Genomic DNA, 24282 nt, shown 5'->3' with positions numbered 1-24282 from the left:
TTGAATTTTTGGTGATACAGTACGCAACTTTTTTTTTCTAAAACAGCCCAGAACTTCATGCACAATGGTAGAAGAGAGCTGTAAAATGTTCTTTTCAAAAATAGCACAGTGCACCAAACAATTAAGCACCACTTTCACAACCATGAGGTTTCGTAAGCACAAATGTTTAATGAATCCAGTAGCATGATGTCATACAGTATACTCGCATAATGTGAGCTAGCGATTGTCTGAATGAATAACAGCTTCAAGCATGACATAATTTTTACCAACTAAGAAACCAGTATGACTACAGCATCTTTACCCTTGTTCCAGCTTGCTTAGAGCCACTTTTTTGGAAATGGAAGTCTCTTCACTAAGTCTCTTCACGTTGCACAGCTCAGTGATGTATCGTGCGATGCATTGGATGAAATTTATGAGGCGCATCTACTACCGCCAAAAAGATTGCTAGACTCAAACTTCCACCACTTTCTCTAGCGCCACACAGTTTTCAGGAAACATTAGCTGAACAGCGTTGATGCCCTGAGTACTATACTACATCCCTATCTGAGCTAATTATCATCACTTGCCGCTGCAGCCACATCACCATCATCATCATCTTCTTCAAGTAATACCCCACTGCTATTGTTCCCCACCAAGACTATGTTTCCCCTACCCTTGCATCTTCCCATTTCATCCCTTTAACTAACCCCTACTTACTTTCTCTTCCGATCTCTCAGTGCCCACTCCATTATTTATTTAAGTTTTTTAAATTAAATGTTTCAGCCAACTACGCTTTTCCGTTGCATACAGAAAATCTCCCCCGTGGCTATATTCCCCACAGGAGAATTGACAAGATCTCCGACCCCACTACCGTGTAGTAGAAAAGACAGGTGTGTTGTTCGGGGCCAATTAGGCAAAGGGGGGGGGGGGGGGGGGAGGAGTCTCTTTCCCTTTTTCGAGGAAAATTTCTGCTGAGGAACTCCTGTTGTAAGCAGCGCCTCTGGCGGCCGTTGCTTACCAGACAGCTCCACAAACTTTGTTTGCTAAATTCATCCTTATTTATTGTGTTAAAAAGTGGTATTTCTTCATTTTATGGCATAAAGTTTTATAAAACCCTTCAAGTAACTGTTCAGTTTGATTTGCAAACCTTTAGGGGGTGCTGGCTGCAACACGAGTTCTTTGGGGAATGCCTTATGTTTTTCTTTTTTTTTCATCGTAAAAGAGACCCGCACTCTCCATTGGTTTGCCCGCCGAACAACACACCCCTACCTTCCGGTACACTGTAACCCCACTCCCCCACTGAAAGGACGCATCCCCCCACCTTTTGCAGGAAGTAGTGCTGGAAGTTGGAGAAGTTGTTCTGCCGGATGATGTGCGGGCACGAGTGGGATCCAAACATCTTCCTGAAGATGGTCATCATGGCCGGGGGCCCCGCCCACGTCGACACCATATGGTTGGCCACCTGTCGGGAGGGGCACACCTCGCCTCACGTGGCACTGTCGGCGGTTGCCCATCTGATGCACGTTACACGTGCATTCTACTTACGTGCACATTTGGCAGTACACTACAAAAGGACGCAACTTAGCAGTGAGTAGTACAATGCGCGGAAGTTTGAAGGTTGTGACTTTCTTCAGGAAAAAAAAACAAAAAAAACGCTTATATGAGGAAGGAGATAGGAATTCACAAACACAAGCTCATGCACGAGTGCCTAGAACACAGTGCTCGTGTTTGTGAATTCCTTTCTTCGTCCTCATTTAAGCGCTGTTTTTCGTCAAGATATGCAGAGACAGCAAGCCCAAGTTCAAACCCAAGGTAAGGTTGTACTAACTGCTTCACAACACTTTCCAACACTGCCAGCGTGAATTTACTTGGATTGAAAGTTTGTAGGTTGGAGTCATGGTTGAAGGGACAGGGTTTTCGAGCCCCATTTTGAGATGAAGAGCCGATGCGAGCATGGAAAAATACCGTACTTGCACAATTCTAATGCACACCATTTTTTTTTAATGAAAATAGGCGTTCAAAAATACCTGCGTGTTACAATCGGACTCAAAACTAAAAAACCTCAACACCGAAACCGCCAATGCTAAAACCAAAACGAAGCCGCTCAATTAATAATGGAGGCTTCATTGAATGGGTCTTTGGGACCAAAAAATTTGCCCAAAAAAAGACGTTTTCAGGTAGCACTTTTCTCTTGATTTGCACAGTTTTTACTACAAAAATTCCATACTGAGGAACAGTACCAGGTACTTATAAAAGCCATAGAGGCCCAATTTCCACAAAGAAACAACAATTTTCCAACAATTCCTTTTCGCCATGAGTGGTATCACAATGATACAAAATTCTCAAGAGGTACATTCCAGCATGTAGTGCAGCTAGGCAGACCATTTCTTTTGCACAGTGAAGCTGAATATTCAAGCCATCCAATAAGGGAAGCAGATTTTGCATTTTATGTTTCAGTAGTTGTTTAACTAGCTTTATTTTTAATTGGTCAGCAGGAATAGTTCAAACCTAGAAGTTAGAATGGATGTAAACATGTATGTGATTGTAAAACAAAGAAACTGCTTCCCACATTTTATTCTGCACAACTTCTGGTATCTATTCATGCCTTAGTGGTAATCTTTTGTTGAATAGTTTTTTTTTCCTATTGTTCTCAAGAACAATAAATATAATTTTTCAGTTAACTCAGAAACTAGTTACCCCCCATCAAAACTAATTAGATATTTGAAATCAGCTCAAAAAACTGAACAAGCCCATGCAGTTTCGTCGAAATTGGTTGGAAAGCAAAAAAAATATTTCTAAGACCAGTGTGCCCCCTTAATTAAATGCAAAGTATTCATCTTAAGTTAAGGGAACTGGGCAGCGTCCCATGCATAAGGCATCCCATAGTTGTGTGTTCGCGACTGGCAAAAACAAAGGGACCACATTTTTTAATGCAAAGCTTCATGGAAGGGCTTTAGCTGCCCACAGCGTGCGCAGATTTATGTTCAATAAAATGTTTTGTGCAATGTTGAGGTGCCTGTTAACGGCATTATTTCATGTGCGTGATAGCATCAGTGCCAAGTTGTTTTAGTGGCTTCCGGGTGTTGAATCCTACTGCACGTTACAGTCAGGGGTGCGTTAGAATCGCGCAGATATGGTACTTGAGAACTTGTTGCTGGGTAAGTTGGTGAACACTTGATGACACGGTTTCAGCGCTAAAATGGACAAACACACAAGAGGCGACAGGGCGAGCACTTCTCCTGTCGCCTTTTATGTTTTTGTGTATTGTCATGCTAAAACCATGTCGTCAAGTAATAAAGAACCGTTTTTACGTTACTGCATCGGCCGGGCTACACTGCTGCTCACACCCGCAGCATGCATAAAAGGAGTACTGGCACGAAATTTTCGTGTTACGTTTTTTCCACTGCTATAGGTGCCTATTATCCCACTAATCATAAAATGGCACATTAGACGGTCGATCGCAGTGTAAACGATCGTTTACGGCGTCGTTTATTCGTGTCAGTTTCAGTTTCGACAAAACGATTGCCGAGCGACTGCCATGACAGGGGGGTGCATGTGACGTCACCATTCTTGTCGTACCGCTGACGGTCTGGACACGCACGTGAGCAAGTGCCCGCGCACGCCCAGACCGGCTGAGGTTTTTGCCATCCCCGCACACCCGGGCAGCATGACATCAGTCCCAAAACCACGGCGAAGCAGCGCGCGCCGACTGCAGCCAGCGTGTCGGCTACATCAAGGGAGCCTGACGTCGGCAGTTTGGGGCAATGTCATGTCGGCCCGCTCTGGGCTTTCTTGTGCGGGCAAAGATTCAAAGGGATTTAAAATCTGTTATACTGAACGGCTTCTGTTGAACCTTGCTGGGAGATATCTCGTGATAAAAAGGAAGTATTTTACATAGCTATCTCAGCTTTGAAATTTCGTCTCACTACTCCTTTAACAAATAAAACACACATAGCCAGCAGCCTACCTGGCGAAGGCAAAAAGCAGCGGCACAGCGAACTCTGTAGAAGCAGTGTTCGTTCTCGATGGTGTCTGTCAGCGCCAGACGGGTTGGCGGCGTGGGGAAGTTGGTGAGGGCGTCAATGGCCTGGTTTGGGCAGAGCAACAAAAAGATGGGTGAATTAGTTAAGATTCGAAAGAGAGAGTGTTGCACTTGATCGCCCACTGAATCACTCATTCACTCGTTATTCCACACATAACCGCTCATGATGAAGTAAATGTAGCTACAAGAAACAAGCGAGGCCACCTTTCAAGTCCTCATTCACTTTACACTTGTGCGGCAACACACATCCATCGATATGCAAAAGGTTCATACAATAAGAGACATAATAAAAAAAATGGCAGCACTGAGGATACAAAGACAAAGTTAAAAGCGTTACACGTGCACAACTTTCTCCGCTTAACGATTTTTTTTTTGCTTTAACCAGTTTATTACCCTTCCCGCTTCCCTTAAAGAGGGGACACCGCTCTAAAAAGCTTTTTTAATTTTTACGTAAACTCTGTGAAACTTGTCAGTTTGCTGCTTTTTTCCCGCTGATTTCAAATGTGGCATTATTTTTTCGGTTGGTCAATTAGTTCCCAAGATAATTAGAGATAATCAATCATTTTTGGAGGAACAATAGACAAAATAGTGTTAGTCGTGGCACTGTAATCTTTACATTTTCCAACACTATGAATCATACACTGGTGAGTGCAATAAAACAATTCGTTTCTTGATGCACTGCCTGGAACTAATTTTACAGCTCCTTAAACCTTGGTGGCACCAGTGGCAAGGAACCATCTTGAATGCCCATTTCAAACTCCAAAGTTTAATGAGCTGTAAAATTAGTTCCAGGCAGTGCATCAAGAAACAAATTATTTTATTGCACTCACCAGTGTATGATTCATAGTGTTGGAAAATGTAAAGATTACAGTGCCACGACTAACACTATTTTGTCTATTGTTCCTCCAAAAATGATTTTAATTATCTCTAATTATCTGGGGAACTAATTGACCAACTGAAAAAATAATGCCGCATTTGAAATCAGTGGTGGAAAAACAGCTAGACTGACAAGTTTCACAGAGTTTACTAAACCCCCCTAAACGTGCGTGACCGGGGGGAGACCAACCTCGATCTGGGACGTCACGTCACGCTCGTACCGCAGCTGGTACTGCCACTGGTAATCAGGCTGAGAGAATACCACCTGCCGCAACAGCAGCATGTCCGGGTCCACACGAATCCACAGCACAGGAGAGTCGGCACTGCAACAAGAGATGCACCACGTAATTAGTGTGCGTAACAGCTGGTGACCACAACCGCCGCAGTTACCCTCCTCTCATCATCATCATCCCCATCAATGGTCCTCCTCTACTTTTTACAGTTAAAAACCTTGTCATAACAAAATTAAAGGGGCGCTGTAATTATAACCAATATTTCATTCTAGCCATAGTAGGCCTTTACTGCAAATATTGCGCACTGTACTTACCCATAAAATAGGGGGCGAAATCGCATCTTGTTGCATGGCGGTGCGCAACAAAACAACCCCAGTCCGACAATAGAAAGAAAAAGTCATGCACGTACTTTGTTGAAGTTCAAAATACGCAACTCTTATTACAAACAGACTTTGCTGCAAAGAAGACCGAAACTGGCCACTGATTCATCTTTCTGATTCGAACGATGGCTCGCTCATCTTCATGCCCGATGTGACGGCTTTTGTCATAGCCGCCTTCTGGTCTAGCGCTAGTCTTTCACTTTTGCCTCCCGCATGGTGCATTCGTGCTGTTCAATTAATGCACGTAGCGCGATAAACGGTAACGCTTAAGCACTCAAAACAAAAAATAAAAAACTAAAAAAGAACCACACAGACTTCAGCCCCCACATGCACCCACGAGTACGGTGCACGTGTTCTACGTGCAGCGAAAGAAAGTTTGGAATAGCAGGCGCAGCAGACGCATGGCGGGAGCTTTGAACTGCTAAATACAGTTGTAGCATTGCGCGCCATCTCAAATCCACATTGCACACTGTCGTGAAATAGGCTCAAAATTGTATTTCCCAATGTAATTTGTTTGTTATACGATACAGCCCACTTATAACAAACCCGGTCTTAACGAAATAGCAGCTATAATGAACAAATCTTCGTTTCCCGTTACCGTTTGTATACATACATGTCCAGATACAGCGAAAAGTGGATATAACAAACTGATTTCAGCTTCCCGATGTGTTTGTTATAAGTAGACTCAACTGTATCCCGTAACGGGCAAATTTCACTTCGTTTAAATTAGGTTTTAAATACGTTGGTTTCTATGGGAACTTTGAAGAGAAATTTTTAATTACTCGTTATAGTCATTATTTCATTATAGGCTGCCTAATTATAACAGGGTTTAACTGTATTTCCATCTTCTGCCAGCCACTCTGCTACCCCAGTGGTCCACTGGTTGCCAGTTCTTTGCGTTACATGTCCAGTCTCTGAAATGTAAAACTCTGTACTGCAAGCACCTACGTACTACAAAATTGCGCCGGGTTGACTGGATTAGATTAGAAGTCTTCCCACTCACTCCATTGTGGTCAGGTCCATGTCCACCTCCTCACCGGTGCACAGGGGAATTTTCTTCTTCTTGTTCCTGGTTGACAACAGAACAACAATCATGTCAGCCCAGCACTGTCAAAACACGTCATGTACAGCAATCTGCCGTGAAGAGAAAGAATAAGAGAATGCAGAGGAATGAGAGACCGACAATGCATAAAAACATTTAATAGCAAAGAATAAACTGTTTGTGGCTACCCACACATAAGGGGGGACACTACTCTTAAAACAGCTTCCTTTAATTGTTAAGTAAAACTCTGCAAAACTTGTCAGCCTTGCTTCTTTTTTCCCGCTGATTTCAAATATGCCATTATTTTCTGAGTATGTCAGTTAGTTCCCAAGATAATTAGTCATTTCTGGAGGAACAATAGAAAAAACAGTGTTAATCATAAAACTGTAGTCTATATATTTTCCAGTACTACGGACTCTGCTGAGTGCAATAACAGAATTGGTTTTCGATGCGCTGCTTGGAACTAATTTTGCCGCTCATTAAACCTTGGTGGCACCAGTGGCGAGGAATGATTTTGAACGCCTATTTCAAACACCAAAGTTCAATGAGCTGTAAAATTAGTTCCAACCGGTGCATCAAAAAACCGATCCTCTTATTGCACTCATCAGGGTCCATAGTATTGGAAAATATAAAGATTACAGTTTTATGACAAACACTGTTTTGTCTACTGTTTGACCAAGCATGGCTAATTATCTCTAATTATCTTGGTAAATAATTGACTTACTCAAAAAATAATGAAATATTTGAAATCAGTGGAAAAAGGCAGTGGAAAAAGTAAGCAAGACTGACAAGTTTCACAAAGTTTATTTAAAAATTAAACGAAATTGTTTTAAGAGTCATGTCCCCCCTTAAGACATGTGCTTGCACAAGCTCTCCAAATGCTTGAAGATTATCCAAGACACAAAGAGCCATCAGAGTGGTGAAAGCATTCATGCACAGCTTGCAAATGTATTATAAGGGCTTAATTTTCACTTAGTATAGAGAAAAACAAAAGACACTATGGTAAATTCTGAAATATAAAAAGACACTATGGTAAATTCTGAAATATTCCTGTCAGGTCCTCATTCCTTGCGAGCACGTGCAGATCTAGGTGCAGTGCAAGAAGCGATTTCATTTTGTTGAATGTAAACTGCCTGGCGTAACGTTATCGCATCCCCCCAGAAGATATGCAGAATACGCTTCTCCGAACTGGCCACACGAGCCTTTGTCCTCACTTGGCAAGATAATCTCTCACCCTCAGAGGTATGCAACACAGTTACTGACCTTCTGCTTTTAGAGTGACACGTGATGTCGTGCTTCGTGGCATTCTCTTCGATCTGTAGGTTGTGCTTGAATGTGCCGTCAAGTTCTTGGATCGTCACCGTCAGGGGACCCTGATGGGAGACAAATCCGGACGTTTGCGAAGCACAAACACAACGTCAAACACAGCAAATGCATCAAGGCATAACCAGCACAGTAACTAAGACGTGCTGCTGACCACGAGACCATAGGTTCGATTCCCGGTTGTGCTGGCTGTTTCTCTGGTTAAGGTGAAAGGCGAAAAAACATCCACGTGTATGAAATGATCAAAGTTAAATTAATTCGAATCCCTTCACTGCAGAGTCTAGGCATAACTTTTATAAATTCATCGAACTCACAACGCAGCCTGCAATTAGGGGCTAATATTCCGCCGAGCATCACACAGCAAAAATGAAACTCTCCACAGCTTCCTATGCTTGGTAAGTTCTTGCATGCATGTGCTTCAAGCGCCTTCTGCGTTCACCACTGATAATATAGCACACACAAAAAAAGCTACACCTAAGCAGCCTCTGGAACAGGCAGGCCTAACACCTGTAGGTCAGGGATTGTTTTTGATAGCAACCCAATCTACATCGCGTAAGACAGTGCTGATACAGAGTACGCGTAATCATACTCGTACTTGACGCACCCCCATTGCTTTACAGCAAAAATAATAATAAAAATAAGTCAGTGCCTTCAAATGAATGCAAAGAAGTTGAAGGAGCAATCTCCTTGTTCTAGATAATTGTTTCCCGTCCATGAGACAAGTTAACTGCATAACTACCCCACACAACTCTGCAATAGTAACTCAACCTCACTCTGCTGACTGTGCAGTCATTAATACAACGCAACACCAGAAATAAGGCAACACCATGGCAAACCCAGGAATCTCGCGGAAAGCAGCAACCTAAGTAGATTTCTTTTTACTTAAATATTTATGCGGGCAAAACAAAAATAGAAGTTGCAGCATACAGCATAAAACACAGTGCAAACAAGAAAGAAAGCTGTGAGCTGCCTTCAAGAGTGCTCTAAGACCTTAGAAATAAATTACCCGGACTGATCCACAATCTTTGGAGTGTTGTAACTTCTGCTAACCCGGGGTTAGGAAAATCGGTCTTACTTTACGCCATCCTAGTCTAGATAAATTAGTTCAGGCTAACAGCATCACCTAGATAAGTAAACGAGTAAGCAAAGACGCATCAATCCAGGAAGAGAAATTACCGTACTTTTCAGTGTATAAGACACGGGTATTTCCTCGATGTTACAGAGAGGTATTTATGATGGAAAGGCTATCTTTCGATGGCTCAACTTTTACACGGGAGTGACCTATGTGAAAAATTATTCCAAAAAACTACCGTTACGTGGCATATGACCTTTGAAAGATGCGGCTTATACACCACAAAATAAAGTACTGTGTCTGCATCCCAACACTCCACACGAACAATAACCGAGACTGGCAGTTTTAAACTAGGTCTTGCAATAATGAAGAATGATGCCCTTTCGCGACCTTTGACCTGTGCAGAATTTCCGGGAACACTCACCACGTACTTCTTGATACCAAGCGACTGCGTGTCCGTCTGCTTGATCTCGAGTTCCACAGTGTTCCGTTTGCGATTGAAGACAAACGTGCCGTGGAACTTGGCATGACCTCCCTGACGTCTGATTTGTGCAGCGAGTCAAGCAGAAGAGTGTTTGTTTTTGCAACAGTAACAATCCCTGCTCATTCCCTCTCATTGCTTGGGCCAGTTTAGTAAAACACCATTTTGGGCCAGTTTAGTAAAACACCAATTTTAGTAAAACGCCACCACGTGGTTTATTAAATGTTTCGACCAAACTTGTTTTTTACCACAAACCTTTTTTTTACCACGAACCACCCTAAACCACTGACTTCACCTAAGCCAAACGCTAATATGAGCAAAGACTCTTTCAACGCACTTTAGACCCTGACCAAATGAGTCAAGAAGAAAGTGGCAAAGATCAGTAAATACTGCGTCAGGTATCTAGGGCTCATGTGAAAGTTAGAGAATGCTTTTTGGTAAGGCTGGCAAGGCTAATTAGAAAGAAATTTTTCAACGTGTGTATGAACATGAACAGACATTCTCTACCCTACGATAACCTCAACTGTAGGTATGACATGTGAAAGAAAGGTAATTCACTACATGTCACATCTATTCCATGCTGTGTTTGTGAAATTGCAAACTTCAAAATTAAAAAAAAAAATGCTTGGAAGCAGGTAGGCTTTTAAAGTTCCCGCCTAGGTTTTGTAGCTACCTATCTTTTGTATGAATGCGCTGAGAGTAGATTTTCGTAAGATTAGCCTTGCCAAGGTATCAATGCCTTGTCCAAACCAGTGCATCCCAATTTTAGAACTGGAAGCCCAACTTCAATCCAGCTGGAAACTGCACTTTAGTTTAGTAAGCACACCTTCAAGTCGAGTACCAAAACAAAATAGCTTGCAATGCTTTGAAAACATTTTCATAACAGCTTGTAAACGTTTCTAAGTGACAGCTCTATCTTGCCATTGCGTCCAGACCTTAATTTATTGCTACATTGTGCCAAACCCACTTAAACAAAATGCCATTCAAGTACGTCGCATTTTCACTAAAATGTCACGTCACAGCTCCTTCAAAGGATACACCCATTGTTCCAGAAAGGTCTTGATGTCTTTTCCAGTGACTATGAAGATCGCTTTCTGAAACTGAAAGGCCAACAAGCACAAACGTAACACAAGCCAAAAAACAAGTTGTGTTCCAATGTGAGCTTTAGATCTGCCAACAGATGTCATTTGAATGAATGCCCTCTATATGAAAAGTATATTGAAAAGTGTAATGTATGTTATAAAGACGTCGACTATTAATCAACAATGCATGATTGCTGTTTGAGGATGGCAATGTAATACTTCTGCTTTTTTCAAACCTTCTAGAACTGCAAAACAGTGCTTTCCAAAGGTTCAACAGCAATCACAACAGACACTTCTAAATACAGCATCGTTGCTGCACTACACGCTCTCTCTAAATAAAGGCAATGCCGTCACACTCACGCTGTTCGTTGAAAGAAGCATGTTGTGCCACATGTTTGACGTGACTTTCTGTTGTGCAGCCGAGCTTGCGAGGGACAGAAGTTTGTTGAAGACCTGCGCAGTCAATGTAAACGTAGTGAGAGGCATTTATAACACTCTTCCCAGACCAAATAAAAACAAGTGCTCACACCAAAAAGAAAAAAATTAGAGCCGTTCCACTCAATGTGAAATTTGTCGAAAGTGCAGAGCAGTGATTCGCCATAATGGGCTGTAGCGCCGTTATCGGCTCACTGCTACCACTCAATGCAATTCAAATTTCCCGCTTTCGCAGTGCTCGCACGCCCCTGCCTGAAACTGCGCCAGCGGGAGTCTCTGTTTCTTTTGTGCTTGCTTTTCCTCCCACACGTGCCGCCGTTGCACTGCCACTTTTTTTCACTTACTATCATAAAAACCAACCCAATGAGCGTTCCTAACTAAATGAATGCAGGTGCTGCCAAGTAATTACATACATTTTGCCTCGAATGTACCTACAGATTTCTTTGTTCTAAACAACGGGGAGATGTATGACAAACGCCAGCGGTTCACGAGTATCAAACGCTTATGACTATATAAACCGCTTGGCTTTCGAAGACCCTGGGTTACGCCGCGATGACGGAACGCCGTGTTGCTCTACTTGGGCCCAGAGAGCAAGCTACGACGACAAGGCGAGCCCCTAAAGTGCTCTTCACTTGAAACATTTTAAAAAGCAACCCTTTCCATTCTACTGCTTCACTTTGTATGCGAGTTGTCATGCAACATTGCTGCAGTGGCAGAAAACACTGACATCTAGCACACATACAAAGCATACAGACCTGACAATAACGTACAAGAAGCAGACTAAAGTTCTCACCACATTAAACTAATAACTACGGCAACTTTGTGCTGCGGCAGCATCTTCAGAATGAGCATTTAGAACGCCCTCTCTGGACAGAGACTAGCTGCACGCAGAGCACTCTGAAAATCGCAAGAAGGAGAAAAGGAAACGGCGCAATGCACCTGCAAAAGCAGCTCTCGGCCGATGCGGTCTTCAAGCATGCGAATGACCAGGTGGGACTTGGCGCGCAGCACTTCGGAGTACTTGGGCGACATTGTGTGCAGGTTGGTGACGGGAAAGTGGAAGGGCAGGTTGTCGCGCGAGCTGGGGTCGAGGATGATGCCACCAGCCTCCTGCTCGTAGGCGATCACTTCCTTCAGCTCCTGCGATGCAAGGATGCACACCCAATGTTTCGGCAGCGGGCTTCGGTCAGACCAGAAGCAATACTGCCGGGCAGCCTTTACACCAGATGGTTACGAATTCGTTGCTCCGAGCTGCCGGGTCCGATATGATGCCCTATGCAACTGATTGACATCCCTTTTGGGGGTCCATATGAGTAGCCTACGATGCCGATCGCTGTGACACAATTTTGTGGTGTCACACACAGTACAAATGCTGAAGATTAACTTCTTTTTAGTTTTATGGGCATCGCAATAACTACTGCTAATCTAGTTGAAAAAAAAAAAAAAAAGGTTGAAGTATAGTGAGCATGACATCTATTATGGTGGCATAGCAAATATCCCATTGACAAACTGTGCCATTGACCCCATTAAAATGTAAGTTACCAGCAACACTACTTGTAGTCCGCAAAGAATTGATGTAAAGATGCGGCTGTCCTGCCACGGAAAATTATCCCGTTCAGAGCAGCGCTAAAGACACGTCAGCTGTGTGTTGAAATAACTGTACCACTTTTAACATACGGAGGATGAAATCGGCATCCTAGTTGCATTAAATCCCGCACAACTATTTTAAAATTACGACTTTGAGAAGGACACATACAGCTTTGTAGAGTCCCACACAAAGCAACAAAACAATATATCGCACATACTGTTGCTGATGGCGAAGCGCCTCATAAAAGACCTAAGGACCTAACGGGACATGCAGCAATGGCAACCTTATCCTCTGTTCACATTATGCCATCACACCCTGAAACCATTATGCTAACGCACACAGCCCAGCAAGCCAACATTTTCAAAAGCGACAAATCATGTTGTATCCTCCACAACCTCAAGTTGCACAAAAAACCAATTCCTTTTGCAGCACTTCTACCTTAGGTAGCAATTTTCAATGTACAGGTACAATGCGGTAGGGTAACGTTTCAGAGGTTATGTTTCGGCAGTTTCCTTATCTGAAAATTCCACACTGATCTCGATAGCCTGTCTCGTTATCCTGTGGGTCCCACTAATTGGTAACACCATTCAAGCTCTAATGTCAAAGCTGACCCTTGTTTGCCCGAAGATAATAATTACAACAATGAAGACAAACAACCAGAACACAGTGCTAGTGAAGTTAACAACCAAAGCCGCTGTCGCCTTACTTTCTGAACAGAGAATCTGTATTCGTTGTTTCCAAAGGCCTTCTTGTTGTACTGGCCTCCGAGGTAAGCTGAGATTCCCTTTGGCAGCCACGAGTCGGCCCTGCAAAAAGAAACGGAATTCAAGCCACAGCCAAAGGGAGCCAAGCGGATGGAAGACAACACACAAAACAGCTGACGTTCTTCCTATAGTAAGACGCTAGTCATGCACAAATAAACTAGCCTCAACAGATGAAAAAACGATGAAGCAAGCCAATGAGCAAGAAAAAGAAAAAGAAAGACCCATGGATTGCATCGGTATGCACACTAGCAGACAGCTCAAAACACGAGTTTTAATCTTTTACACTAAAAATCCGCAAATACGGCTGTCAGAGCTTTCAGCAATGCACTGCCTCCCTACAAAGCCGAGCGCAGGCTACAATAAAAACTCGCTCAGAAAAAAAAATCACAAAAAAGATTAAAGCCGTTCCACTGTTCCACTCAATGTGAAAGCCGTCGGAAGTGCAGAGCAGTGATTCGCCATAATGGGCTCTAGCGCCGTTATCCGCTCACTGCTACCACCCAATGCAATTCAAATTTCCCGCCTTCGCAGTGCTCGCGCATCCCCTGCCTGAAACTGCGCTAGCGAGAGTTCTGTTCTTTTCGTTTTTTCTCCTTCCCCCCCCCGTTGTGCCGGCGTTGCACTGCCACTTTTTTCCGCTTACTCTCGTAAAAACCACCCCAACGAGCATTCCTAAGAAACATACGCGGGCGCTGCCGGTTAATTATGTATATTTTGCCTCAAATGTGCCTGCAGTTTTCTTTGCATTAAACAACGGGAGATGTATGACAAGTGCCAGTGGTTCACGAGTTTCAAGCACTTATGACTATATAAACCGCTTGGCTTTCGAAGCCCCTGCGTTACGCCGCGACGACGGAGTGCCGTGTGGCTTTACTTGGGTTCAGCGAGGGAGCTACAACGACAAGCCAAGCCCCTGAAGTTCTCCGCACTTAAAACAACTCACCAGGTGTGCATGGCGATGAAGCAGCCGAAAAACTGTTCAGCCACTGCCTTGGCCATGATCTTCCTCGACGTGTAGGCTTCATCAATGATGTGCTTCGAGTGCAGCAGGTTGACACTGTAAAAAAGGAAAGGCACTGAGTGTTGGCTCCACAGTTTAGTAATAGGCAAAACTGCCTTGATTCTTTTTTTTTTTTCCCCTGTTTATGAATGTTAAAGTACCAACACCGAAATTTTTTAAATGACGCGCAAAGCACCACAAAGTTATACCACACCAATAAAAGTGTGGGTAGTAATGCTGTGTTGCGGTTCAGCTTCTTGTAAGCCACTTCCATCGATGCATTTCCTGCGTTAGCGCTCTTCGATTGATTACCTTTCAAGATAGCCGCTGCTTACTTTCAATGTGGCCAAACCCCACCCTCCCCCATTCTTTACCCCCAATAACTGAGTAATAGCCCAACAACAACTGTCCATGTGGTAAAGAACTAATCTAGAACGTGGTTATACACCTGAACAATTTTATTCACCCAACAGAAAATGACAAATGCACAGCTTGTTAGGTTGTAAGCATGAACTGAGCAATTGTATTCACTGCCATAACAAATTTATCTACTCTACTATCGTGCATACAGCATTTCGCATACATAAAGTTCCACATGTTTAATAGAAAGGCACATCAGTCTGCAATTCTCTTATTAACAGCTGGGAGAGACAGGCAGCACACCAGAGAGCAAGACCTTGGCGCAACACTCATAATAAATGGCCAGCCTATCAGCACTCGTGACCTTTGACAACGAAATTGTCTCGAGGGCGCATTCAGTGCAAAAGAATATCAGCTGTAGGCTTACCTGAGTATTGTAAGAGTTGCATATGGGTCGGCATCGACGTAAGCCTCAGCCACAAACACTTGCTTATAGCATGAGTACGGATACCTGCTGGACAGGAGCTCTTCATAGAATTCGAAAGCCTTGAAGATAGAAAAAAAAGAGGGCAGACGAGTGCCCGGCTTTAGTGATTGAATGAAGAAAAGATTTGAAAAACGTAAGCGCAAAAGCACTGGAAATATTCTGAATTTAACTCCATCCCAGTAAACTGCAATATTACGTTCGGCCACAGCGAGTACATGTCAGGAAAGTAAATGCTTAGCACTGGAACTTTTACAGTGAACACCAAAGTGCTACAGGTTGCACCAACTGATACACTCACATTACAACGAATAACACTGCACTCACCATGCAATGAGCACTTTGGCGGCTTAACCTCAACAGCGGACCACAGTAAAAGCATTTTAGAATTTTACTCGCTGAAGCTATTCACAGGCTATAAGGTGCGCCTTGGTAAAGGGCTCCGGATTAATTTTCGCCCCCTGAGGATCTTTGACATGGGCCGAAACGTCAACACGCCACAGCCAACATTACAAGTAGGTTGGGCGGGATTGCAGAAACGTAGTGCCGGTGTCTAACAAAATCAACGAAATACTTCACTTGATAACTGCACTAAAAATGAGCTGCGAAAGAGCTCTGATTGATTGATTGATTGTGGGGTTTAACGCGCCGACGCAATGCAGGCGATGAGGCGCGCCGTAGTGGAGGGCTCCGGATTAATTTTGACCACCTGGGGATCTTTATCGTGCGCCGAAATCTCGTACACACGGGCGTTTTTGCTTTTCGCCTCCATCAGAAAAGCGGCCGCCGCGGCCGGGAATCGAACCCGCGACCTCGTGCTCAGCAGCGCAACGCCTTAGCCACTGAGCCACCGCGGCGGGTTGCGAAAGAGCTCATTTTGCGCTCTACACAGCACAGCTTGCAATCCAGCTTCCAGTTCACCTTTCTTCACCAATCAGCCTCGATCCTTCTTAATCCACCAGTCATCGTTCCAATACAAGAACACCTCGTTTTAAGCTCGCACAGAGCATTCATCGATGTCGGCCAAAACAGCAAAGCAGCGGCGGCATGTGGACTTAAAAAATGGGCCCCTGGCATGCAACGGAGCGAAGGTGAAAGGGTTGTCTCACCTCATGCAGGAAGTTTGTGCACTGCCTGAGGAGGGGCAGGAGGTGTGGCAGGCAGAAGTGGGTCACCTCGTGCATTTGGGGGTCCACAAAGATCTCGAAGGGCCTGCACAGTATGGCAGAGGGGTCTAAGCCAGGCTATCAAATACACTTTCTTTTTTTTTTTAGGAGCACTGACACCAATTTTCGGCATTAATATTACTGCACAGTTTGCTTCCTTCACTCAACAGAATACCCTGGCTGAAATATGAGCGGCCTGCAACGCGAAGAACATGGTTCAATTGGATCTCATTTAGCGCGCCGACGGAGCAGCGCGCGGAGCGGCACTCAGCAAATGGACATCAGCGTGACATCACCCTGTCTAGCCAATAGAAGTGACGCGAATGCACTCGTCAAAAACTCGTGACGTCACTTTACGCGCGCGGCCCCACAAGCGGCGAGCGGGCGCAACACCCTCTCAAGCGGGCGCCGGTGACGTCCGCACAAAGCGGTGAGGTCAGGCCGGGATTCTGTCATATGCACCGTTCGGGATGAAAGCGCGGGAATTTGAAACAAACGATTTTCAGGCCGTTTAATGTAATTAACTATCGCCCGCTAAAGTATTTGAAGTGCTGTTTCAGGTTCGCCAGACCATTAAGCATCGATAAAAGCAATAAAAGTGTAACATAAAATTTTCGTGTCAGTGCTCCTTTAAGACAATAGTCTTTCTTGGGCGACTTAAACGCAGAAATTTTGGTCTGTCTGCCTGTCTGCGACTTGATTCAACCACCCGGCCAAAGTGAAGCATAAGCTGAGCAATAGTCTTATATAACCACAGCCAAATCCAGATGTCTAAGTCCGGTGGCAATGTTCATAGCTGTCAACATTGTTGAACAACAACAAGATATCACACAAATATAAGGCAGAAAATCAATACATAAGTGATATTTGCAGTGTTCCTTTATAAAAAATTCTGGATACTTGATTTTTACAATAGCAAACGAAATAAATCCACAGCTGAAAATTAATTGCCCCTACTGCCTGCTGTCACCTGCGCCACTATAGCTTCTGGTGGCATTTTAAGAAATCAAACGGCAACAGTAACAAAAGGTTCCACTAGATTGGTTCTATGTTCCGCTTGGAATGCTCATGGAGTAGGGCAACGTGGTTCTATAAAAGCTGAAGCAGGGTGCATCAATTCACGTGCGTCTCTGCTGAACGGCAGCGCTGGCATCAAGGCACCCGGAGTGGAGCAGTGGAACGCTGTAAATTTAAACTGACTTGAGCAAACCTCTAGCGTGTTATCTTGGGAGGAACGAGACGGGAGAGGAACAGCGTGAGAGGTGAGTGGGAAAGCGAAGGGAGGCATTCACTTGGCAAATGTCGACGAAAGATGTCTTTCGTCGGCATTTGAGGCAGATACTTGGCCAATTTTTTTTACAGAAAGCCTTGCTCTTTTTTTTTTTTTTTGCAATCTCAACATTGCAAGAAAACTGCATCTTATTCAGAAGACCGTGTGAAGGGAAGGGGGAGGGGAATTAGCAACTGCTGCTTGGAGGTTATTTGCTAATGATTGGAGCAACATCGACCAACCCTTTTCTATGTCTCAATTATGTAAGTAAAAAAGGGGAGACCAAGGATACAAATGCCCCATTTTAATATTTCTTTTCCCTTTTTAATGCCAGTGTTCTATAGGCATTATTCACCTGACCTAATGCTCCCCTCCTTTATCCCTTCCTTTCTTGACCTACTTAAATTAATACTTTGTGACGTTGGGCAGACGTAATACTTGCAGTTTTTGCAGCTCAAAAACATTTTGAGCTAGGATTTTCATTTTTTCCAGGGATGTTTCTCATTAATTGCAAGAAGAACAGTTTGCAGATGTGCTGAATAATTTCTTATTGGATATTTTTTACGCATAACCCTTCCCTCGCAGGTTGAAAGTAAACTTTTACAAGAATTTCAGATTAGTCAAACAAGCTTTAGTACTGCAACCCACGCCTTCCATTTGAAATCTATACCATTAAACAGCATCTTTGTTTAGGTCACTATTAGTGCCTTAGCATTTATAATATAGCAGTTTCCACAAAAAGCTTATCAATTTTTTTTTGTTGTTGTTGTCAAGATATTGCTAAAGTTGTTCAGATTTTGTCAAGTTTTTTTTTTGTTGCAATATACATGATTTATTCTTTTGTACATTGTCAATAGAATTTCAAATAATAAACCAGTTGCGCGTTAACACTTTTCCTGAGTATTTTTTTATTATTATTTTTTTTTCTTCTACGAACCGAAAGTAGCAGTGCCCCCCCCCCAACTCACCCTACGGCCAGCGCAATCTTTGGCGCCGATGTCGGTGTGGAAAGGGTGTAGTGAAAGGTCTTCTTGCGCATGTCCGAAGTGTACACCGTCTCCACAAGGTCACCGCACGACACCGCGATCATGTTTGAGTCCACCGTGAATTCCATCTTCCACGTGCAAGGGTCCGCGTACGAGTCAATGCACGGGAACCACAACCTGCACACAATCACCACCATCATAATCATCAGGATGGACCCCCTCTCCCACAGAATCTAAACCATTCTGGTTCCATGTCACCCAAATCCATTCTTTGTTGTTTGGCGACGTGAGGAACTCACCTCGAAGAGTTTTCGTGGCCATAGGTGAACACATGGACACCACGCTAGAAAAGAGTAAAAATAAAGCACTTTTACAACGAAAGTTGTCAAGTGCTTGACATAAGATGAGAAACCACCGCAACAAAAGTGGTGAGGAGGCTCATCGATTACAGCACTGAAATCTGTACGCACACCTACTTTATATCCTACATCGTAGCATACAAGATGCATCCCCCCGCTAACCCCCATGTCGAATCACCTGGTTAAATACCGCTTTACTTAAAGGAGTACCGACACGAAATTTTGGTGTTACGTTTTTTTCGCTGCTATGCGTGCCTGCCAGCCAACTAATCATAGAATGGCACATTAGACAGTCGTTCGCAGTGCATTAACAGCATCATTTATTCGTGTCTGTTCCAGTTTCAACAAATCGAACTCCGAGCAGCCGACATGACAGGAGGGTGCCCGTGACGTAACCATTCTTGTCGCACCGCTGCGTGTCTGGACGCGTGCGCGAGCGAGCGCCTGCACGTGCTGAGACCGGCCGAGGGTTTTTCACCATCCCCACACGCCCAGGCGGCATGGATGCCAGTCCCAAAACCATGATGTGTACACATGGCATAGCAGCGCACGCCAACTGCAGCCAGCACGTAGGCTACGTCACGGGAGCCCCGACGTTTGAGGGAAGGAGCAGATGATGTCATGCTGGCCCACTCTGGGCTTTCTCGTGCGGACAGAGATTAAAATGGGTTTAAAATATGTTATACTGAACGGTTACTGTTGAAACTTGCTGGGAGATATCTCCAGATAAAAAGGAAGGATTTTGCGAAGTTATCTCAGCTTTGAATTTTCGTGTCACTACTCCTTTAAATTAACAATCTGAAAACGTAGTTATGCGCAAAGTATAGAGCATAATGTCAAGAGGCTGAGTCTACAAGCCATTTTCTCACTATGTTTATACTAATGCCGATAACTTGACTTTTAACTAAAAAAATTGTCACATAGCTCCAGCCAAGGTGCCAAGCTGGCCGAACAGTGTGGCATCAGAGCATATCTACAGTAAAGCCCGCTTTCAGCAAACACGGATATATCGAATTATTGCCTATACCAAACCCTTGTATAATTCTGGTAAAAATGACATGCAGTTAAAACTTTTTATATCGAACAAGATTTTGCTCACAATGGATAGACCAAACTCTCCCACGCAGAATTTTTCGCTCTCCTTAGGCATGCGGCAGGCTTTCCCGCAATACATCAGACCGCAGCGGTGGCAGGTGTCGCTTGCGACTCCCGCGCGAGCTCGGGCTCATCCAAACCAGTTGTGGCCGCCGTGGAAGAGTGGACCACCTCTACGCATGCATGCCGTTGGAGCCAGAAGCGGCACATTGGGTGATGCGCGCTGCAGTGTCACCGAACTTCAAGTCCGCGCCACTCGCTGCCTGCACTTGCTCTGTTCGCTGGGTTCGCCGCTATTCGCTTGTATCCATGCTTGTCTCCGCTCTGTCGAAGACGCCGAGGACTCCGTACCGCTTCCGAGCACGAGCGAAGCCGTCGCTGCCGTGGCCCTGCTACGGCAATACTGCAGTGCCATTAGCGGTCTCGTGTTTGTCGACTGTTTAGATACCGTGGAGCAAGCAGTCACCAGCAACGCGTTGTGCTCCAAGAAGCAGGCTACACTCACGCAGTTCTTTCACCCCAATATATGATTGTTTTCTTTCTGACAAAGTGTCGTATCAATAGTGAACTGCAGGGTGGTAAGAGCTCAGCGTTAGCTCGTGACTCCGCGGGCAAGATTGCTTTCATGTAAGTTTTTTTTGCTTCACTTTCTATTTCGAATTTTCGCTATGTCGAACTATTTTACAATCCTCGTGCTGTTCGATATAAGCGGGCTTTACTGTATCTCACAGACAGCACGCTACAAATTCAGATCCCTATGCTGATATATGTTTACTGTCACAAGTTATTGGCTGTAAATGTAGACACAGAAACACAAAAGATATGAAAAGTGTTTGCGCACTGTGTCTAGTGAACCAGGTCTTTCAAACTTACCTCGGCAAGGGTTCCTTCACACTCGGGGACCACGAAATGAATGCCACCCTGTGGCTTCTCCAGGGAGAACTCAACGCTGACACGCAACGGCTTGCCTTCTGTATGAAAGAGGGAGGAGGAGATCATTAATCAAGAAAAAAAATCTCGGGCCATCTTCACTAATGTGAAACCTGGGGAGGGGCGAAGCATGCAGTGCGTAAGCGCATCCTTGGCGTTTTTGCCAACGGAGATGAAACCGTTGGGGAGTAGAGGTATACAGCTTTGCTGCAAAAGTCTCGTGTCTTTAAAGCTCGCAGCGTTTTGGCAAGAGGCGTAAACGAGTGTCCCGGTGTTTTTTTAGTACGCGTTACAAAGCGTTCCAGCGCGAGGCGTAAACAGGTGTCCCGGTGTTTTTTGTTTTTTTTTAGTACGTGTTACGCAGCGTTCTAGCGATAGGCGTGAACCAGGGCCTGTGCATTTTTTTAGTATGCGTTACGTTCTACCGTGAGGTGTAAATGACTGTCCCGGTGTTTTAGTACTGTGACTACATGAGACGGCGGTTACGACTACAACATTAGACACCAACTGCCCAATCCCAAGGGGCATCGCTCCTAAAAAAAAACATTGACACAGCTCATCAAACAGAGAAGGTGAAGTCATGAAGTGTGAATCCATACCTTGAACAAGATGGGATGCCTCTGACGGAATGCGTACCGACAGCTCCCCATTACCATAACCAGGGTCAACCGACTTAACAGCTGCCATGTGAGCAGCTGAAAAGGTGTCGATGTTCCGCCTAGAAAAAGGTTTAGAAGGCAGAAGCAGACTTAATTTGCCAGGAGATCACCTAACATAAACTGCTTATGATTAAAGACCAAAACTACTATCAAATGACCGAATATCCCTGTGCTTTTTTGACACAGCACCGGTGAAGGACTACGTCCTGCACGTACTGTTTGTTGTCTCCTGGGCATACGTCCAACGTCGGATCGTTGTACTGGAAGGTGCATTCGAACTGGTCGTTGATGCGGATTCGGTAGACACGTGGATGGTTATTAAGGGAAATGATATTGACGGCGGCATGACTGGTCATCTCTAAACTGCACTATTAATGAGAACAAAAAAATAGTACTTTCAGGTGTGACGTCAGGAGGCCTACTGTGACCAACACGATGGTACGTAAGCGCACGTATCTTGTTGCGCGAGCATCGCATCATTTATTCCGGGCATGTTTGGAACGCACTAAAACAGTAGCGTAGGCTGCATGGCTTGTGTTTTGTTGCGCTAAGGTCTGGTTGTCTATGTTTAGGTAAGGTTACGTTTGACGTGAACCGGCTGGGTTGAGAACGACGGCGCGCGAACTTGCACTCCACTCACCATGGTATACAATATATCCAGCACGATCTCACATATTCACGGCAGCAGAATTTGGACGATGCAAAAGTAAAATACCGTAGAAGTACGACAAGCAAAGCGAGAAAGGATATGACTTTGCTTGCAGTTGATCCTGATCCATCTTAAGTCGGGCTTGGTAGGGATCAGCGTCAACTCGACGAAACCCTGCGCCAGATGAGAATGATGGTTTCACTGTGCTTACTCGCAAGCAAGCATGACATGTCATAAGTTTGAACCGAAAGCAGCACGTTAAACAAGTGGTTGCACTCACAATCAGCGACTGGCGTTGAAAATTGATGCTTGTGATGCACAGCACCTGATGAGACGTGAAGATTGAAAGAAACACATAAGCCAACTTCTGTTGTCAGCATCAACGCTTTTGTCACTAAAAGGAAAGGCAGTGCAGCCAACTTTGTTTGGCAACATCTGAACACCGGTGGTATGATGAAAGCGAGATACTTATAATTTGTACAGCCGTTGATGCTCGTGAGGCTTTTCGAGTTTCTTCATCTTTAGGGGCGTCATGCTTTTCTCGGACGTCTTCAGGTGCGCCGACCAGGCGTTGGTATGCGCTATCCTAGGTAAACAACGTGGGAAGATGCGAAAACATCACGGCGGCAACGGAGCAGAGCACAACGCTGCCATCTTGGAAATACGCGTGATGTCCGCTTCGATGCCGATGCCACCAAGGTAAATGATGGCACTTTTGTGTGACAACGGCTTTTTTTGCGCTGATCAAATATTTTAGGCCATAGAATGTCTTAGGACAGCTATTTTTTTCTTCTGACGCCAGTTATGACTACAGCCTGCACAAACGCGGTATACACATACCTAACCCAATCAGGGGTTAGGAGAAGACAGCGCGGTTTACACACGGACACAGGGAAGAGTACTTGACACACACGAGCGCTGAACCAACAGTTTTAATGAAAAAAAGACACACCTATATATACGCACAGTAGTCACGCTTACCTGGGTTTTAAATGCAGAGCATTTCAGTAACTCACGATGTCACCCGCGTTGACATCCGTAGGCGTCCGTAGTCTAGTCGTAGTCCGCACCCCTCCCCCTACACTATATAAAAAAAAAATACTATCCGGCGCCTGGTTTCGATCCCTCGACTCTGCGGGCGGAACGCAATGCACATGGTGCTCTACCCACTGCGCCACAAAGCTGACACAGAATGGGAGGCTACGAACGCGCGTTATATCCTTGACTCATTCAAATTACTGCTGACGAGCGCTCTCTCGTCAGCAGTTGCCACAAGTGCAACAACATTAACGTAACGCAAACTACTTAACGTCGTGCGCCCCCGGAAATGCTCTGCATCTGATCGTGCCCCTCGCGAGGGGGATGTTTCACTGCGTCGCCATGCGAAGTTTGCCCTTATAGTTTTTTTATACACGGCGCATGCGCAGAAAGTCAAGTACTCTTCCCTGTGTCCGTGTGTAAACCGCGCTGTCTTCTCCTAATCATGTTAAACCAACACGTCCAGATAGCCACGTTACTGCATTCCAATCAGGGGGATTGATCTCATTAGCCAATGCATAGAGTTGAAAAACTTTCTCCTTATTGGAATCAGGTCGCCGTATTAACTCTATGCAGGTCACAGCTAACTCTGCTCTTGTGCCTCTATGCTTGCGTGAACACGCATAATCGTGGTTGACAAGACAAGTGTTTTCTCCTCAATCCCCTCCTCCCCCTAGAAAGATTTGTAGGGACCATACTGCTACCGTTGAGGTATTGAGGGGTAGGTGAATCGGTGAATTTATTGACGATTCACCAAAAAATTAATCATTATCATCAGGCAGACGGTTTTGTCTGTTGGGGGCAAAAGACGCTGTCTGCTCATCTATTTCTGAGATTTCATGTCCTCTTCCCATGTGCTAGGGCTTCAGACCAGGTTGACTTTTAGTTCCCGCTCCTCTCCTCTTTCTATTCGTCAAATTGACTAAATAATTTCTTCGGCGCCCCTATTTGTGTTATCTAATTGGTTTCCTAGAATAAAACATTCTTAT

At 44.6% G+C, this 24282-nt stretch overlaps 1 protein-coding gene across 1 annotated transcript in view; it reads right to left on the bottom strand.

Annotated features, from left to right (window-relative positions):
* The window catches only part of LOC144159280 (transcription initiation factor TFIID subunit 2-like), a 46303-nt gene extending 23380 nt beyond the window's left edge, over positions 1–22923 (bottom strand). Inside the window, exons 1-21 of the mRNA XM_077690674.1 lie at positions 22728–22923; positions 22536–22590; positions 22358–22429; positions 21823–21914; positions 21547–21665; positions 20891–20988; positions 18863–18906; positions 18546–18740; positions 16251–16353; positions 15085–15203; positions 14241–14354; positions 13240–13339; positions 11885–12085; positions 10871–10963; positions 10467–10528; positions 9372–9489; positions 7816–7925; positions 6514–6579; positions 5088–5220; positions 3947–4066; positions 1301–1441 (exon numbers count right to left, since the gene is read on the bottom strand). Of these exons, the coding sequence (XP_077546800.1) occupies positions 1301–1441; positions 3947–4066; positions 5088–5220; positions 6514–6579; positions 7816–7925; positions 9372–9489; positions 10467–10528; positions 10871–10963; positions 11885–12085; positions 13240–13339; positions 14241–14354; positions 15085–15203; positions 16251–16353; positions 18546–18740; positions 18863–18906; positions 20891–20988; positions 21547–21665; positions 21823–21914; positions 22358–22429; positions 22536–22590; positions 22728–22789 (2217 nt within the window). The 5' untranslated portion in view covers positions 22790–22923. The remainder of the gene's footprint in view (positions 1–1300; positions 1442–3946; positions 4067–5087; positions 5221–6513; positions 6580–7815; positions 7926–9371; positions 9490–10466; positions 10529–10870; positions 10964–11884; positions 12086–13239; positions 13340–14240; positions 14355–15084; positions 15204–16250; positions 16354–18545; positions 18741–18862; positions 18907–20890; positions 20989–21546; positions 21666–21822; positions 21915–22357; positions 22430–22535; positions 22591–22727) is intronic.
* Positions 22924–24282: the final 1359 nt, after the last annotated feature.

This window comes from Haemaphysalis longicornis, unplaced genomic scaffold (assembly GCF_048455015.1).
Source record: "Haemaphysalis longicornis isolate Haplotype H1 unplaced genomic scaffold, Haemaphysalis longicornis Haplotype H1 scaffold_10, whole genome shotgun sequence".
NCBI lineage: Eukaryota > Metazoa > Arthropoda > Arachnida > Ixodida > Ixodidae > Haemaphysalis > Haemaphysalis longicornis.
The sequence above is the reverse complement of the archived record's forward strand: the minus strand, read 5'-3'. Positions and strand labels throughout refer to the sequence as shown.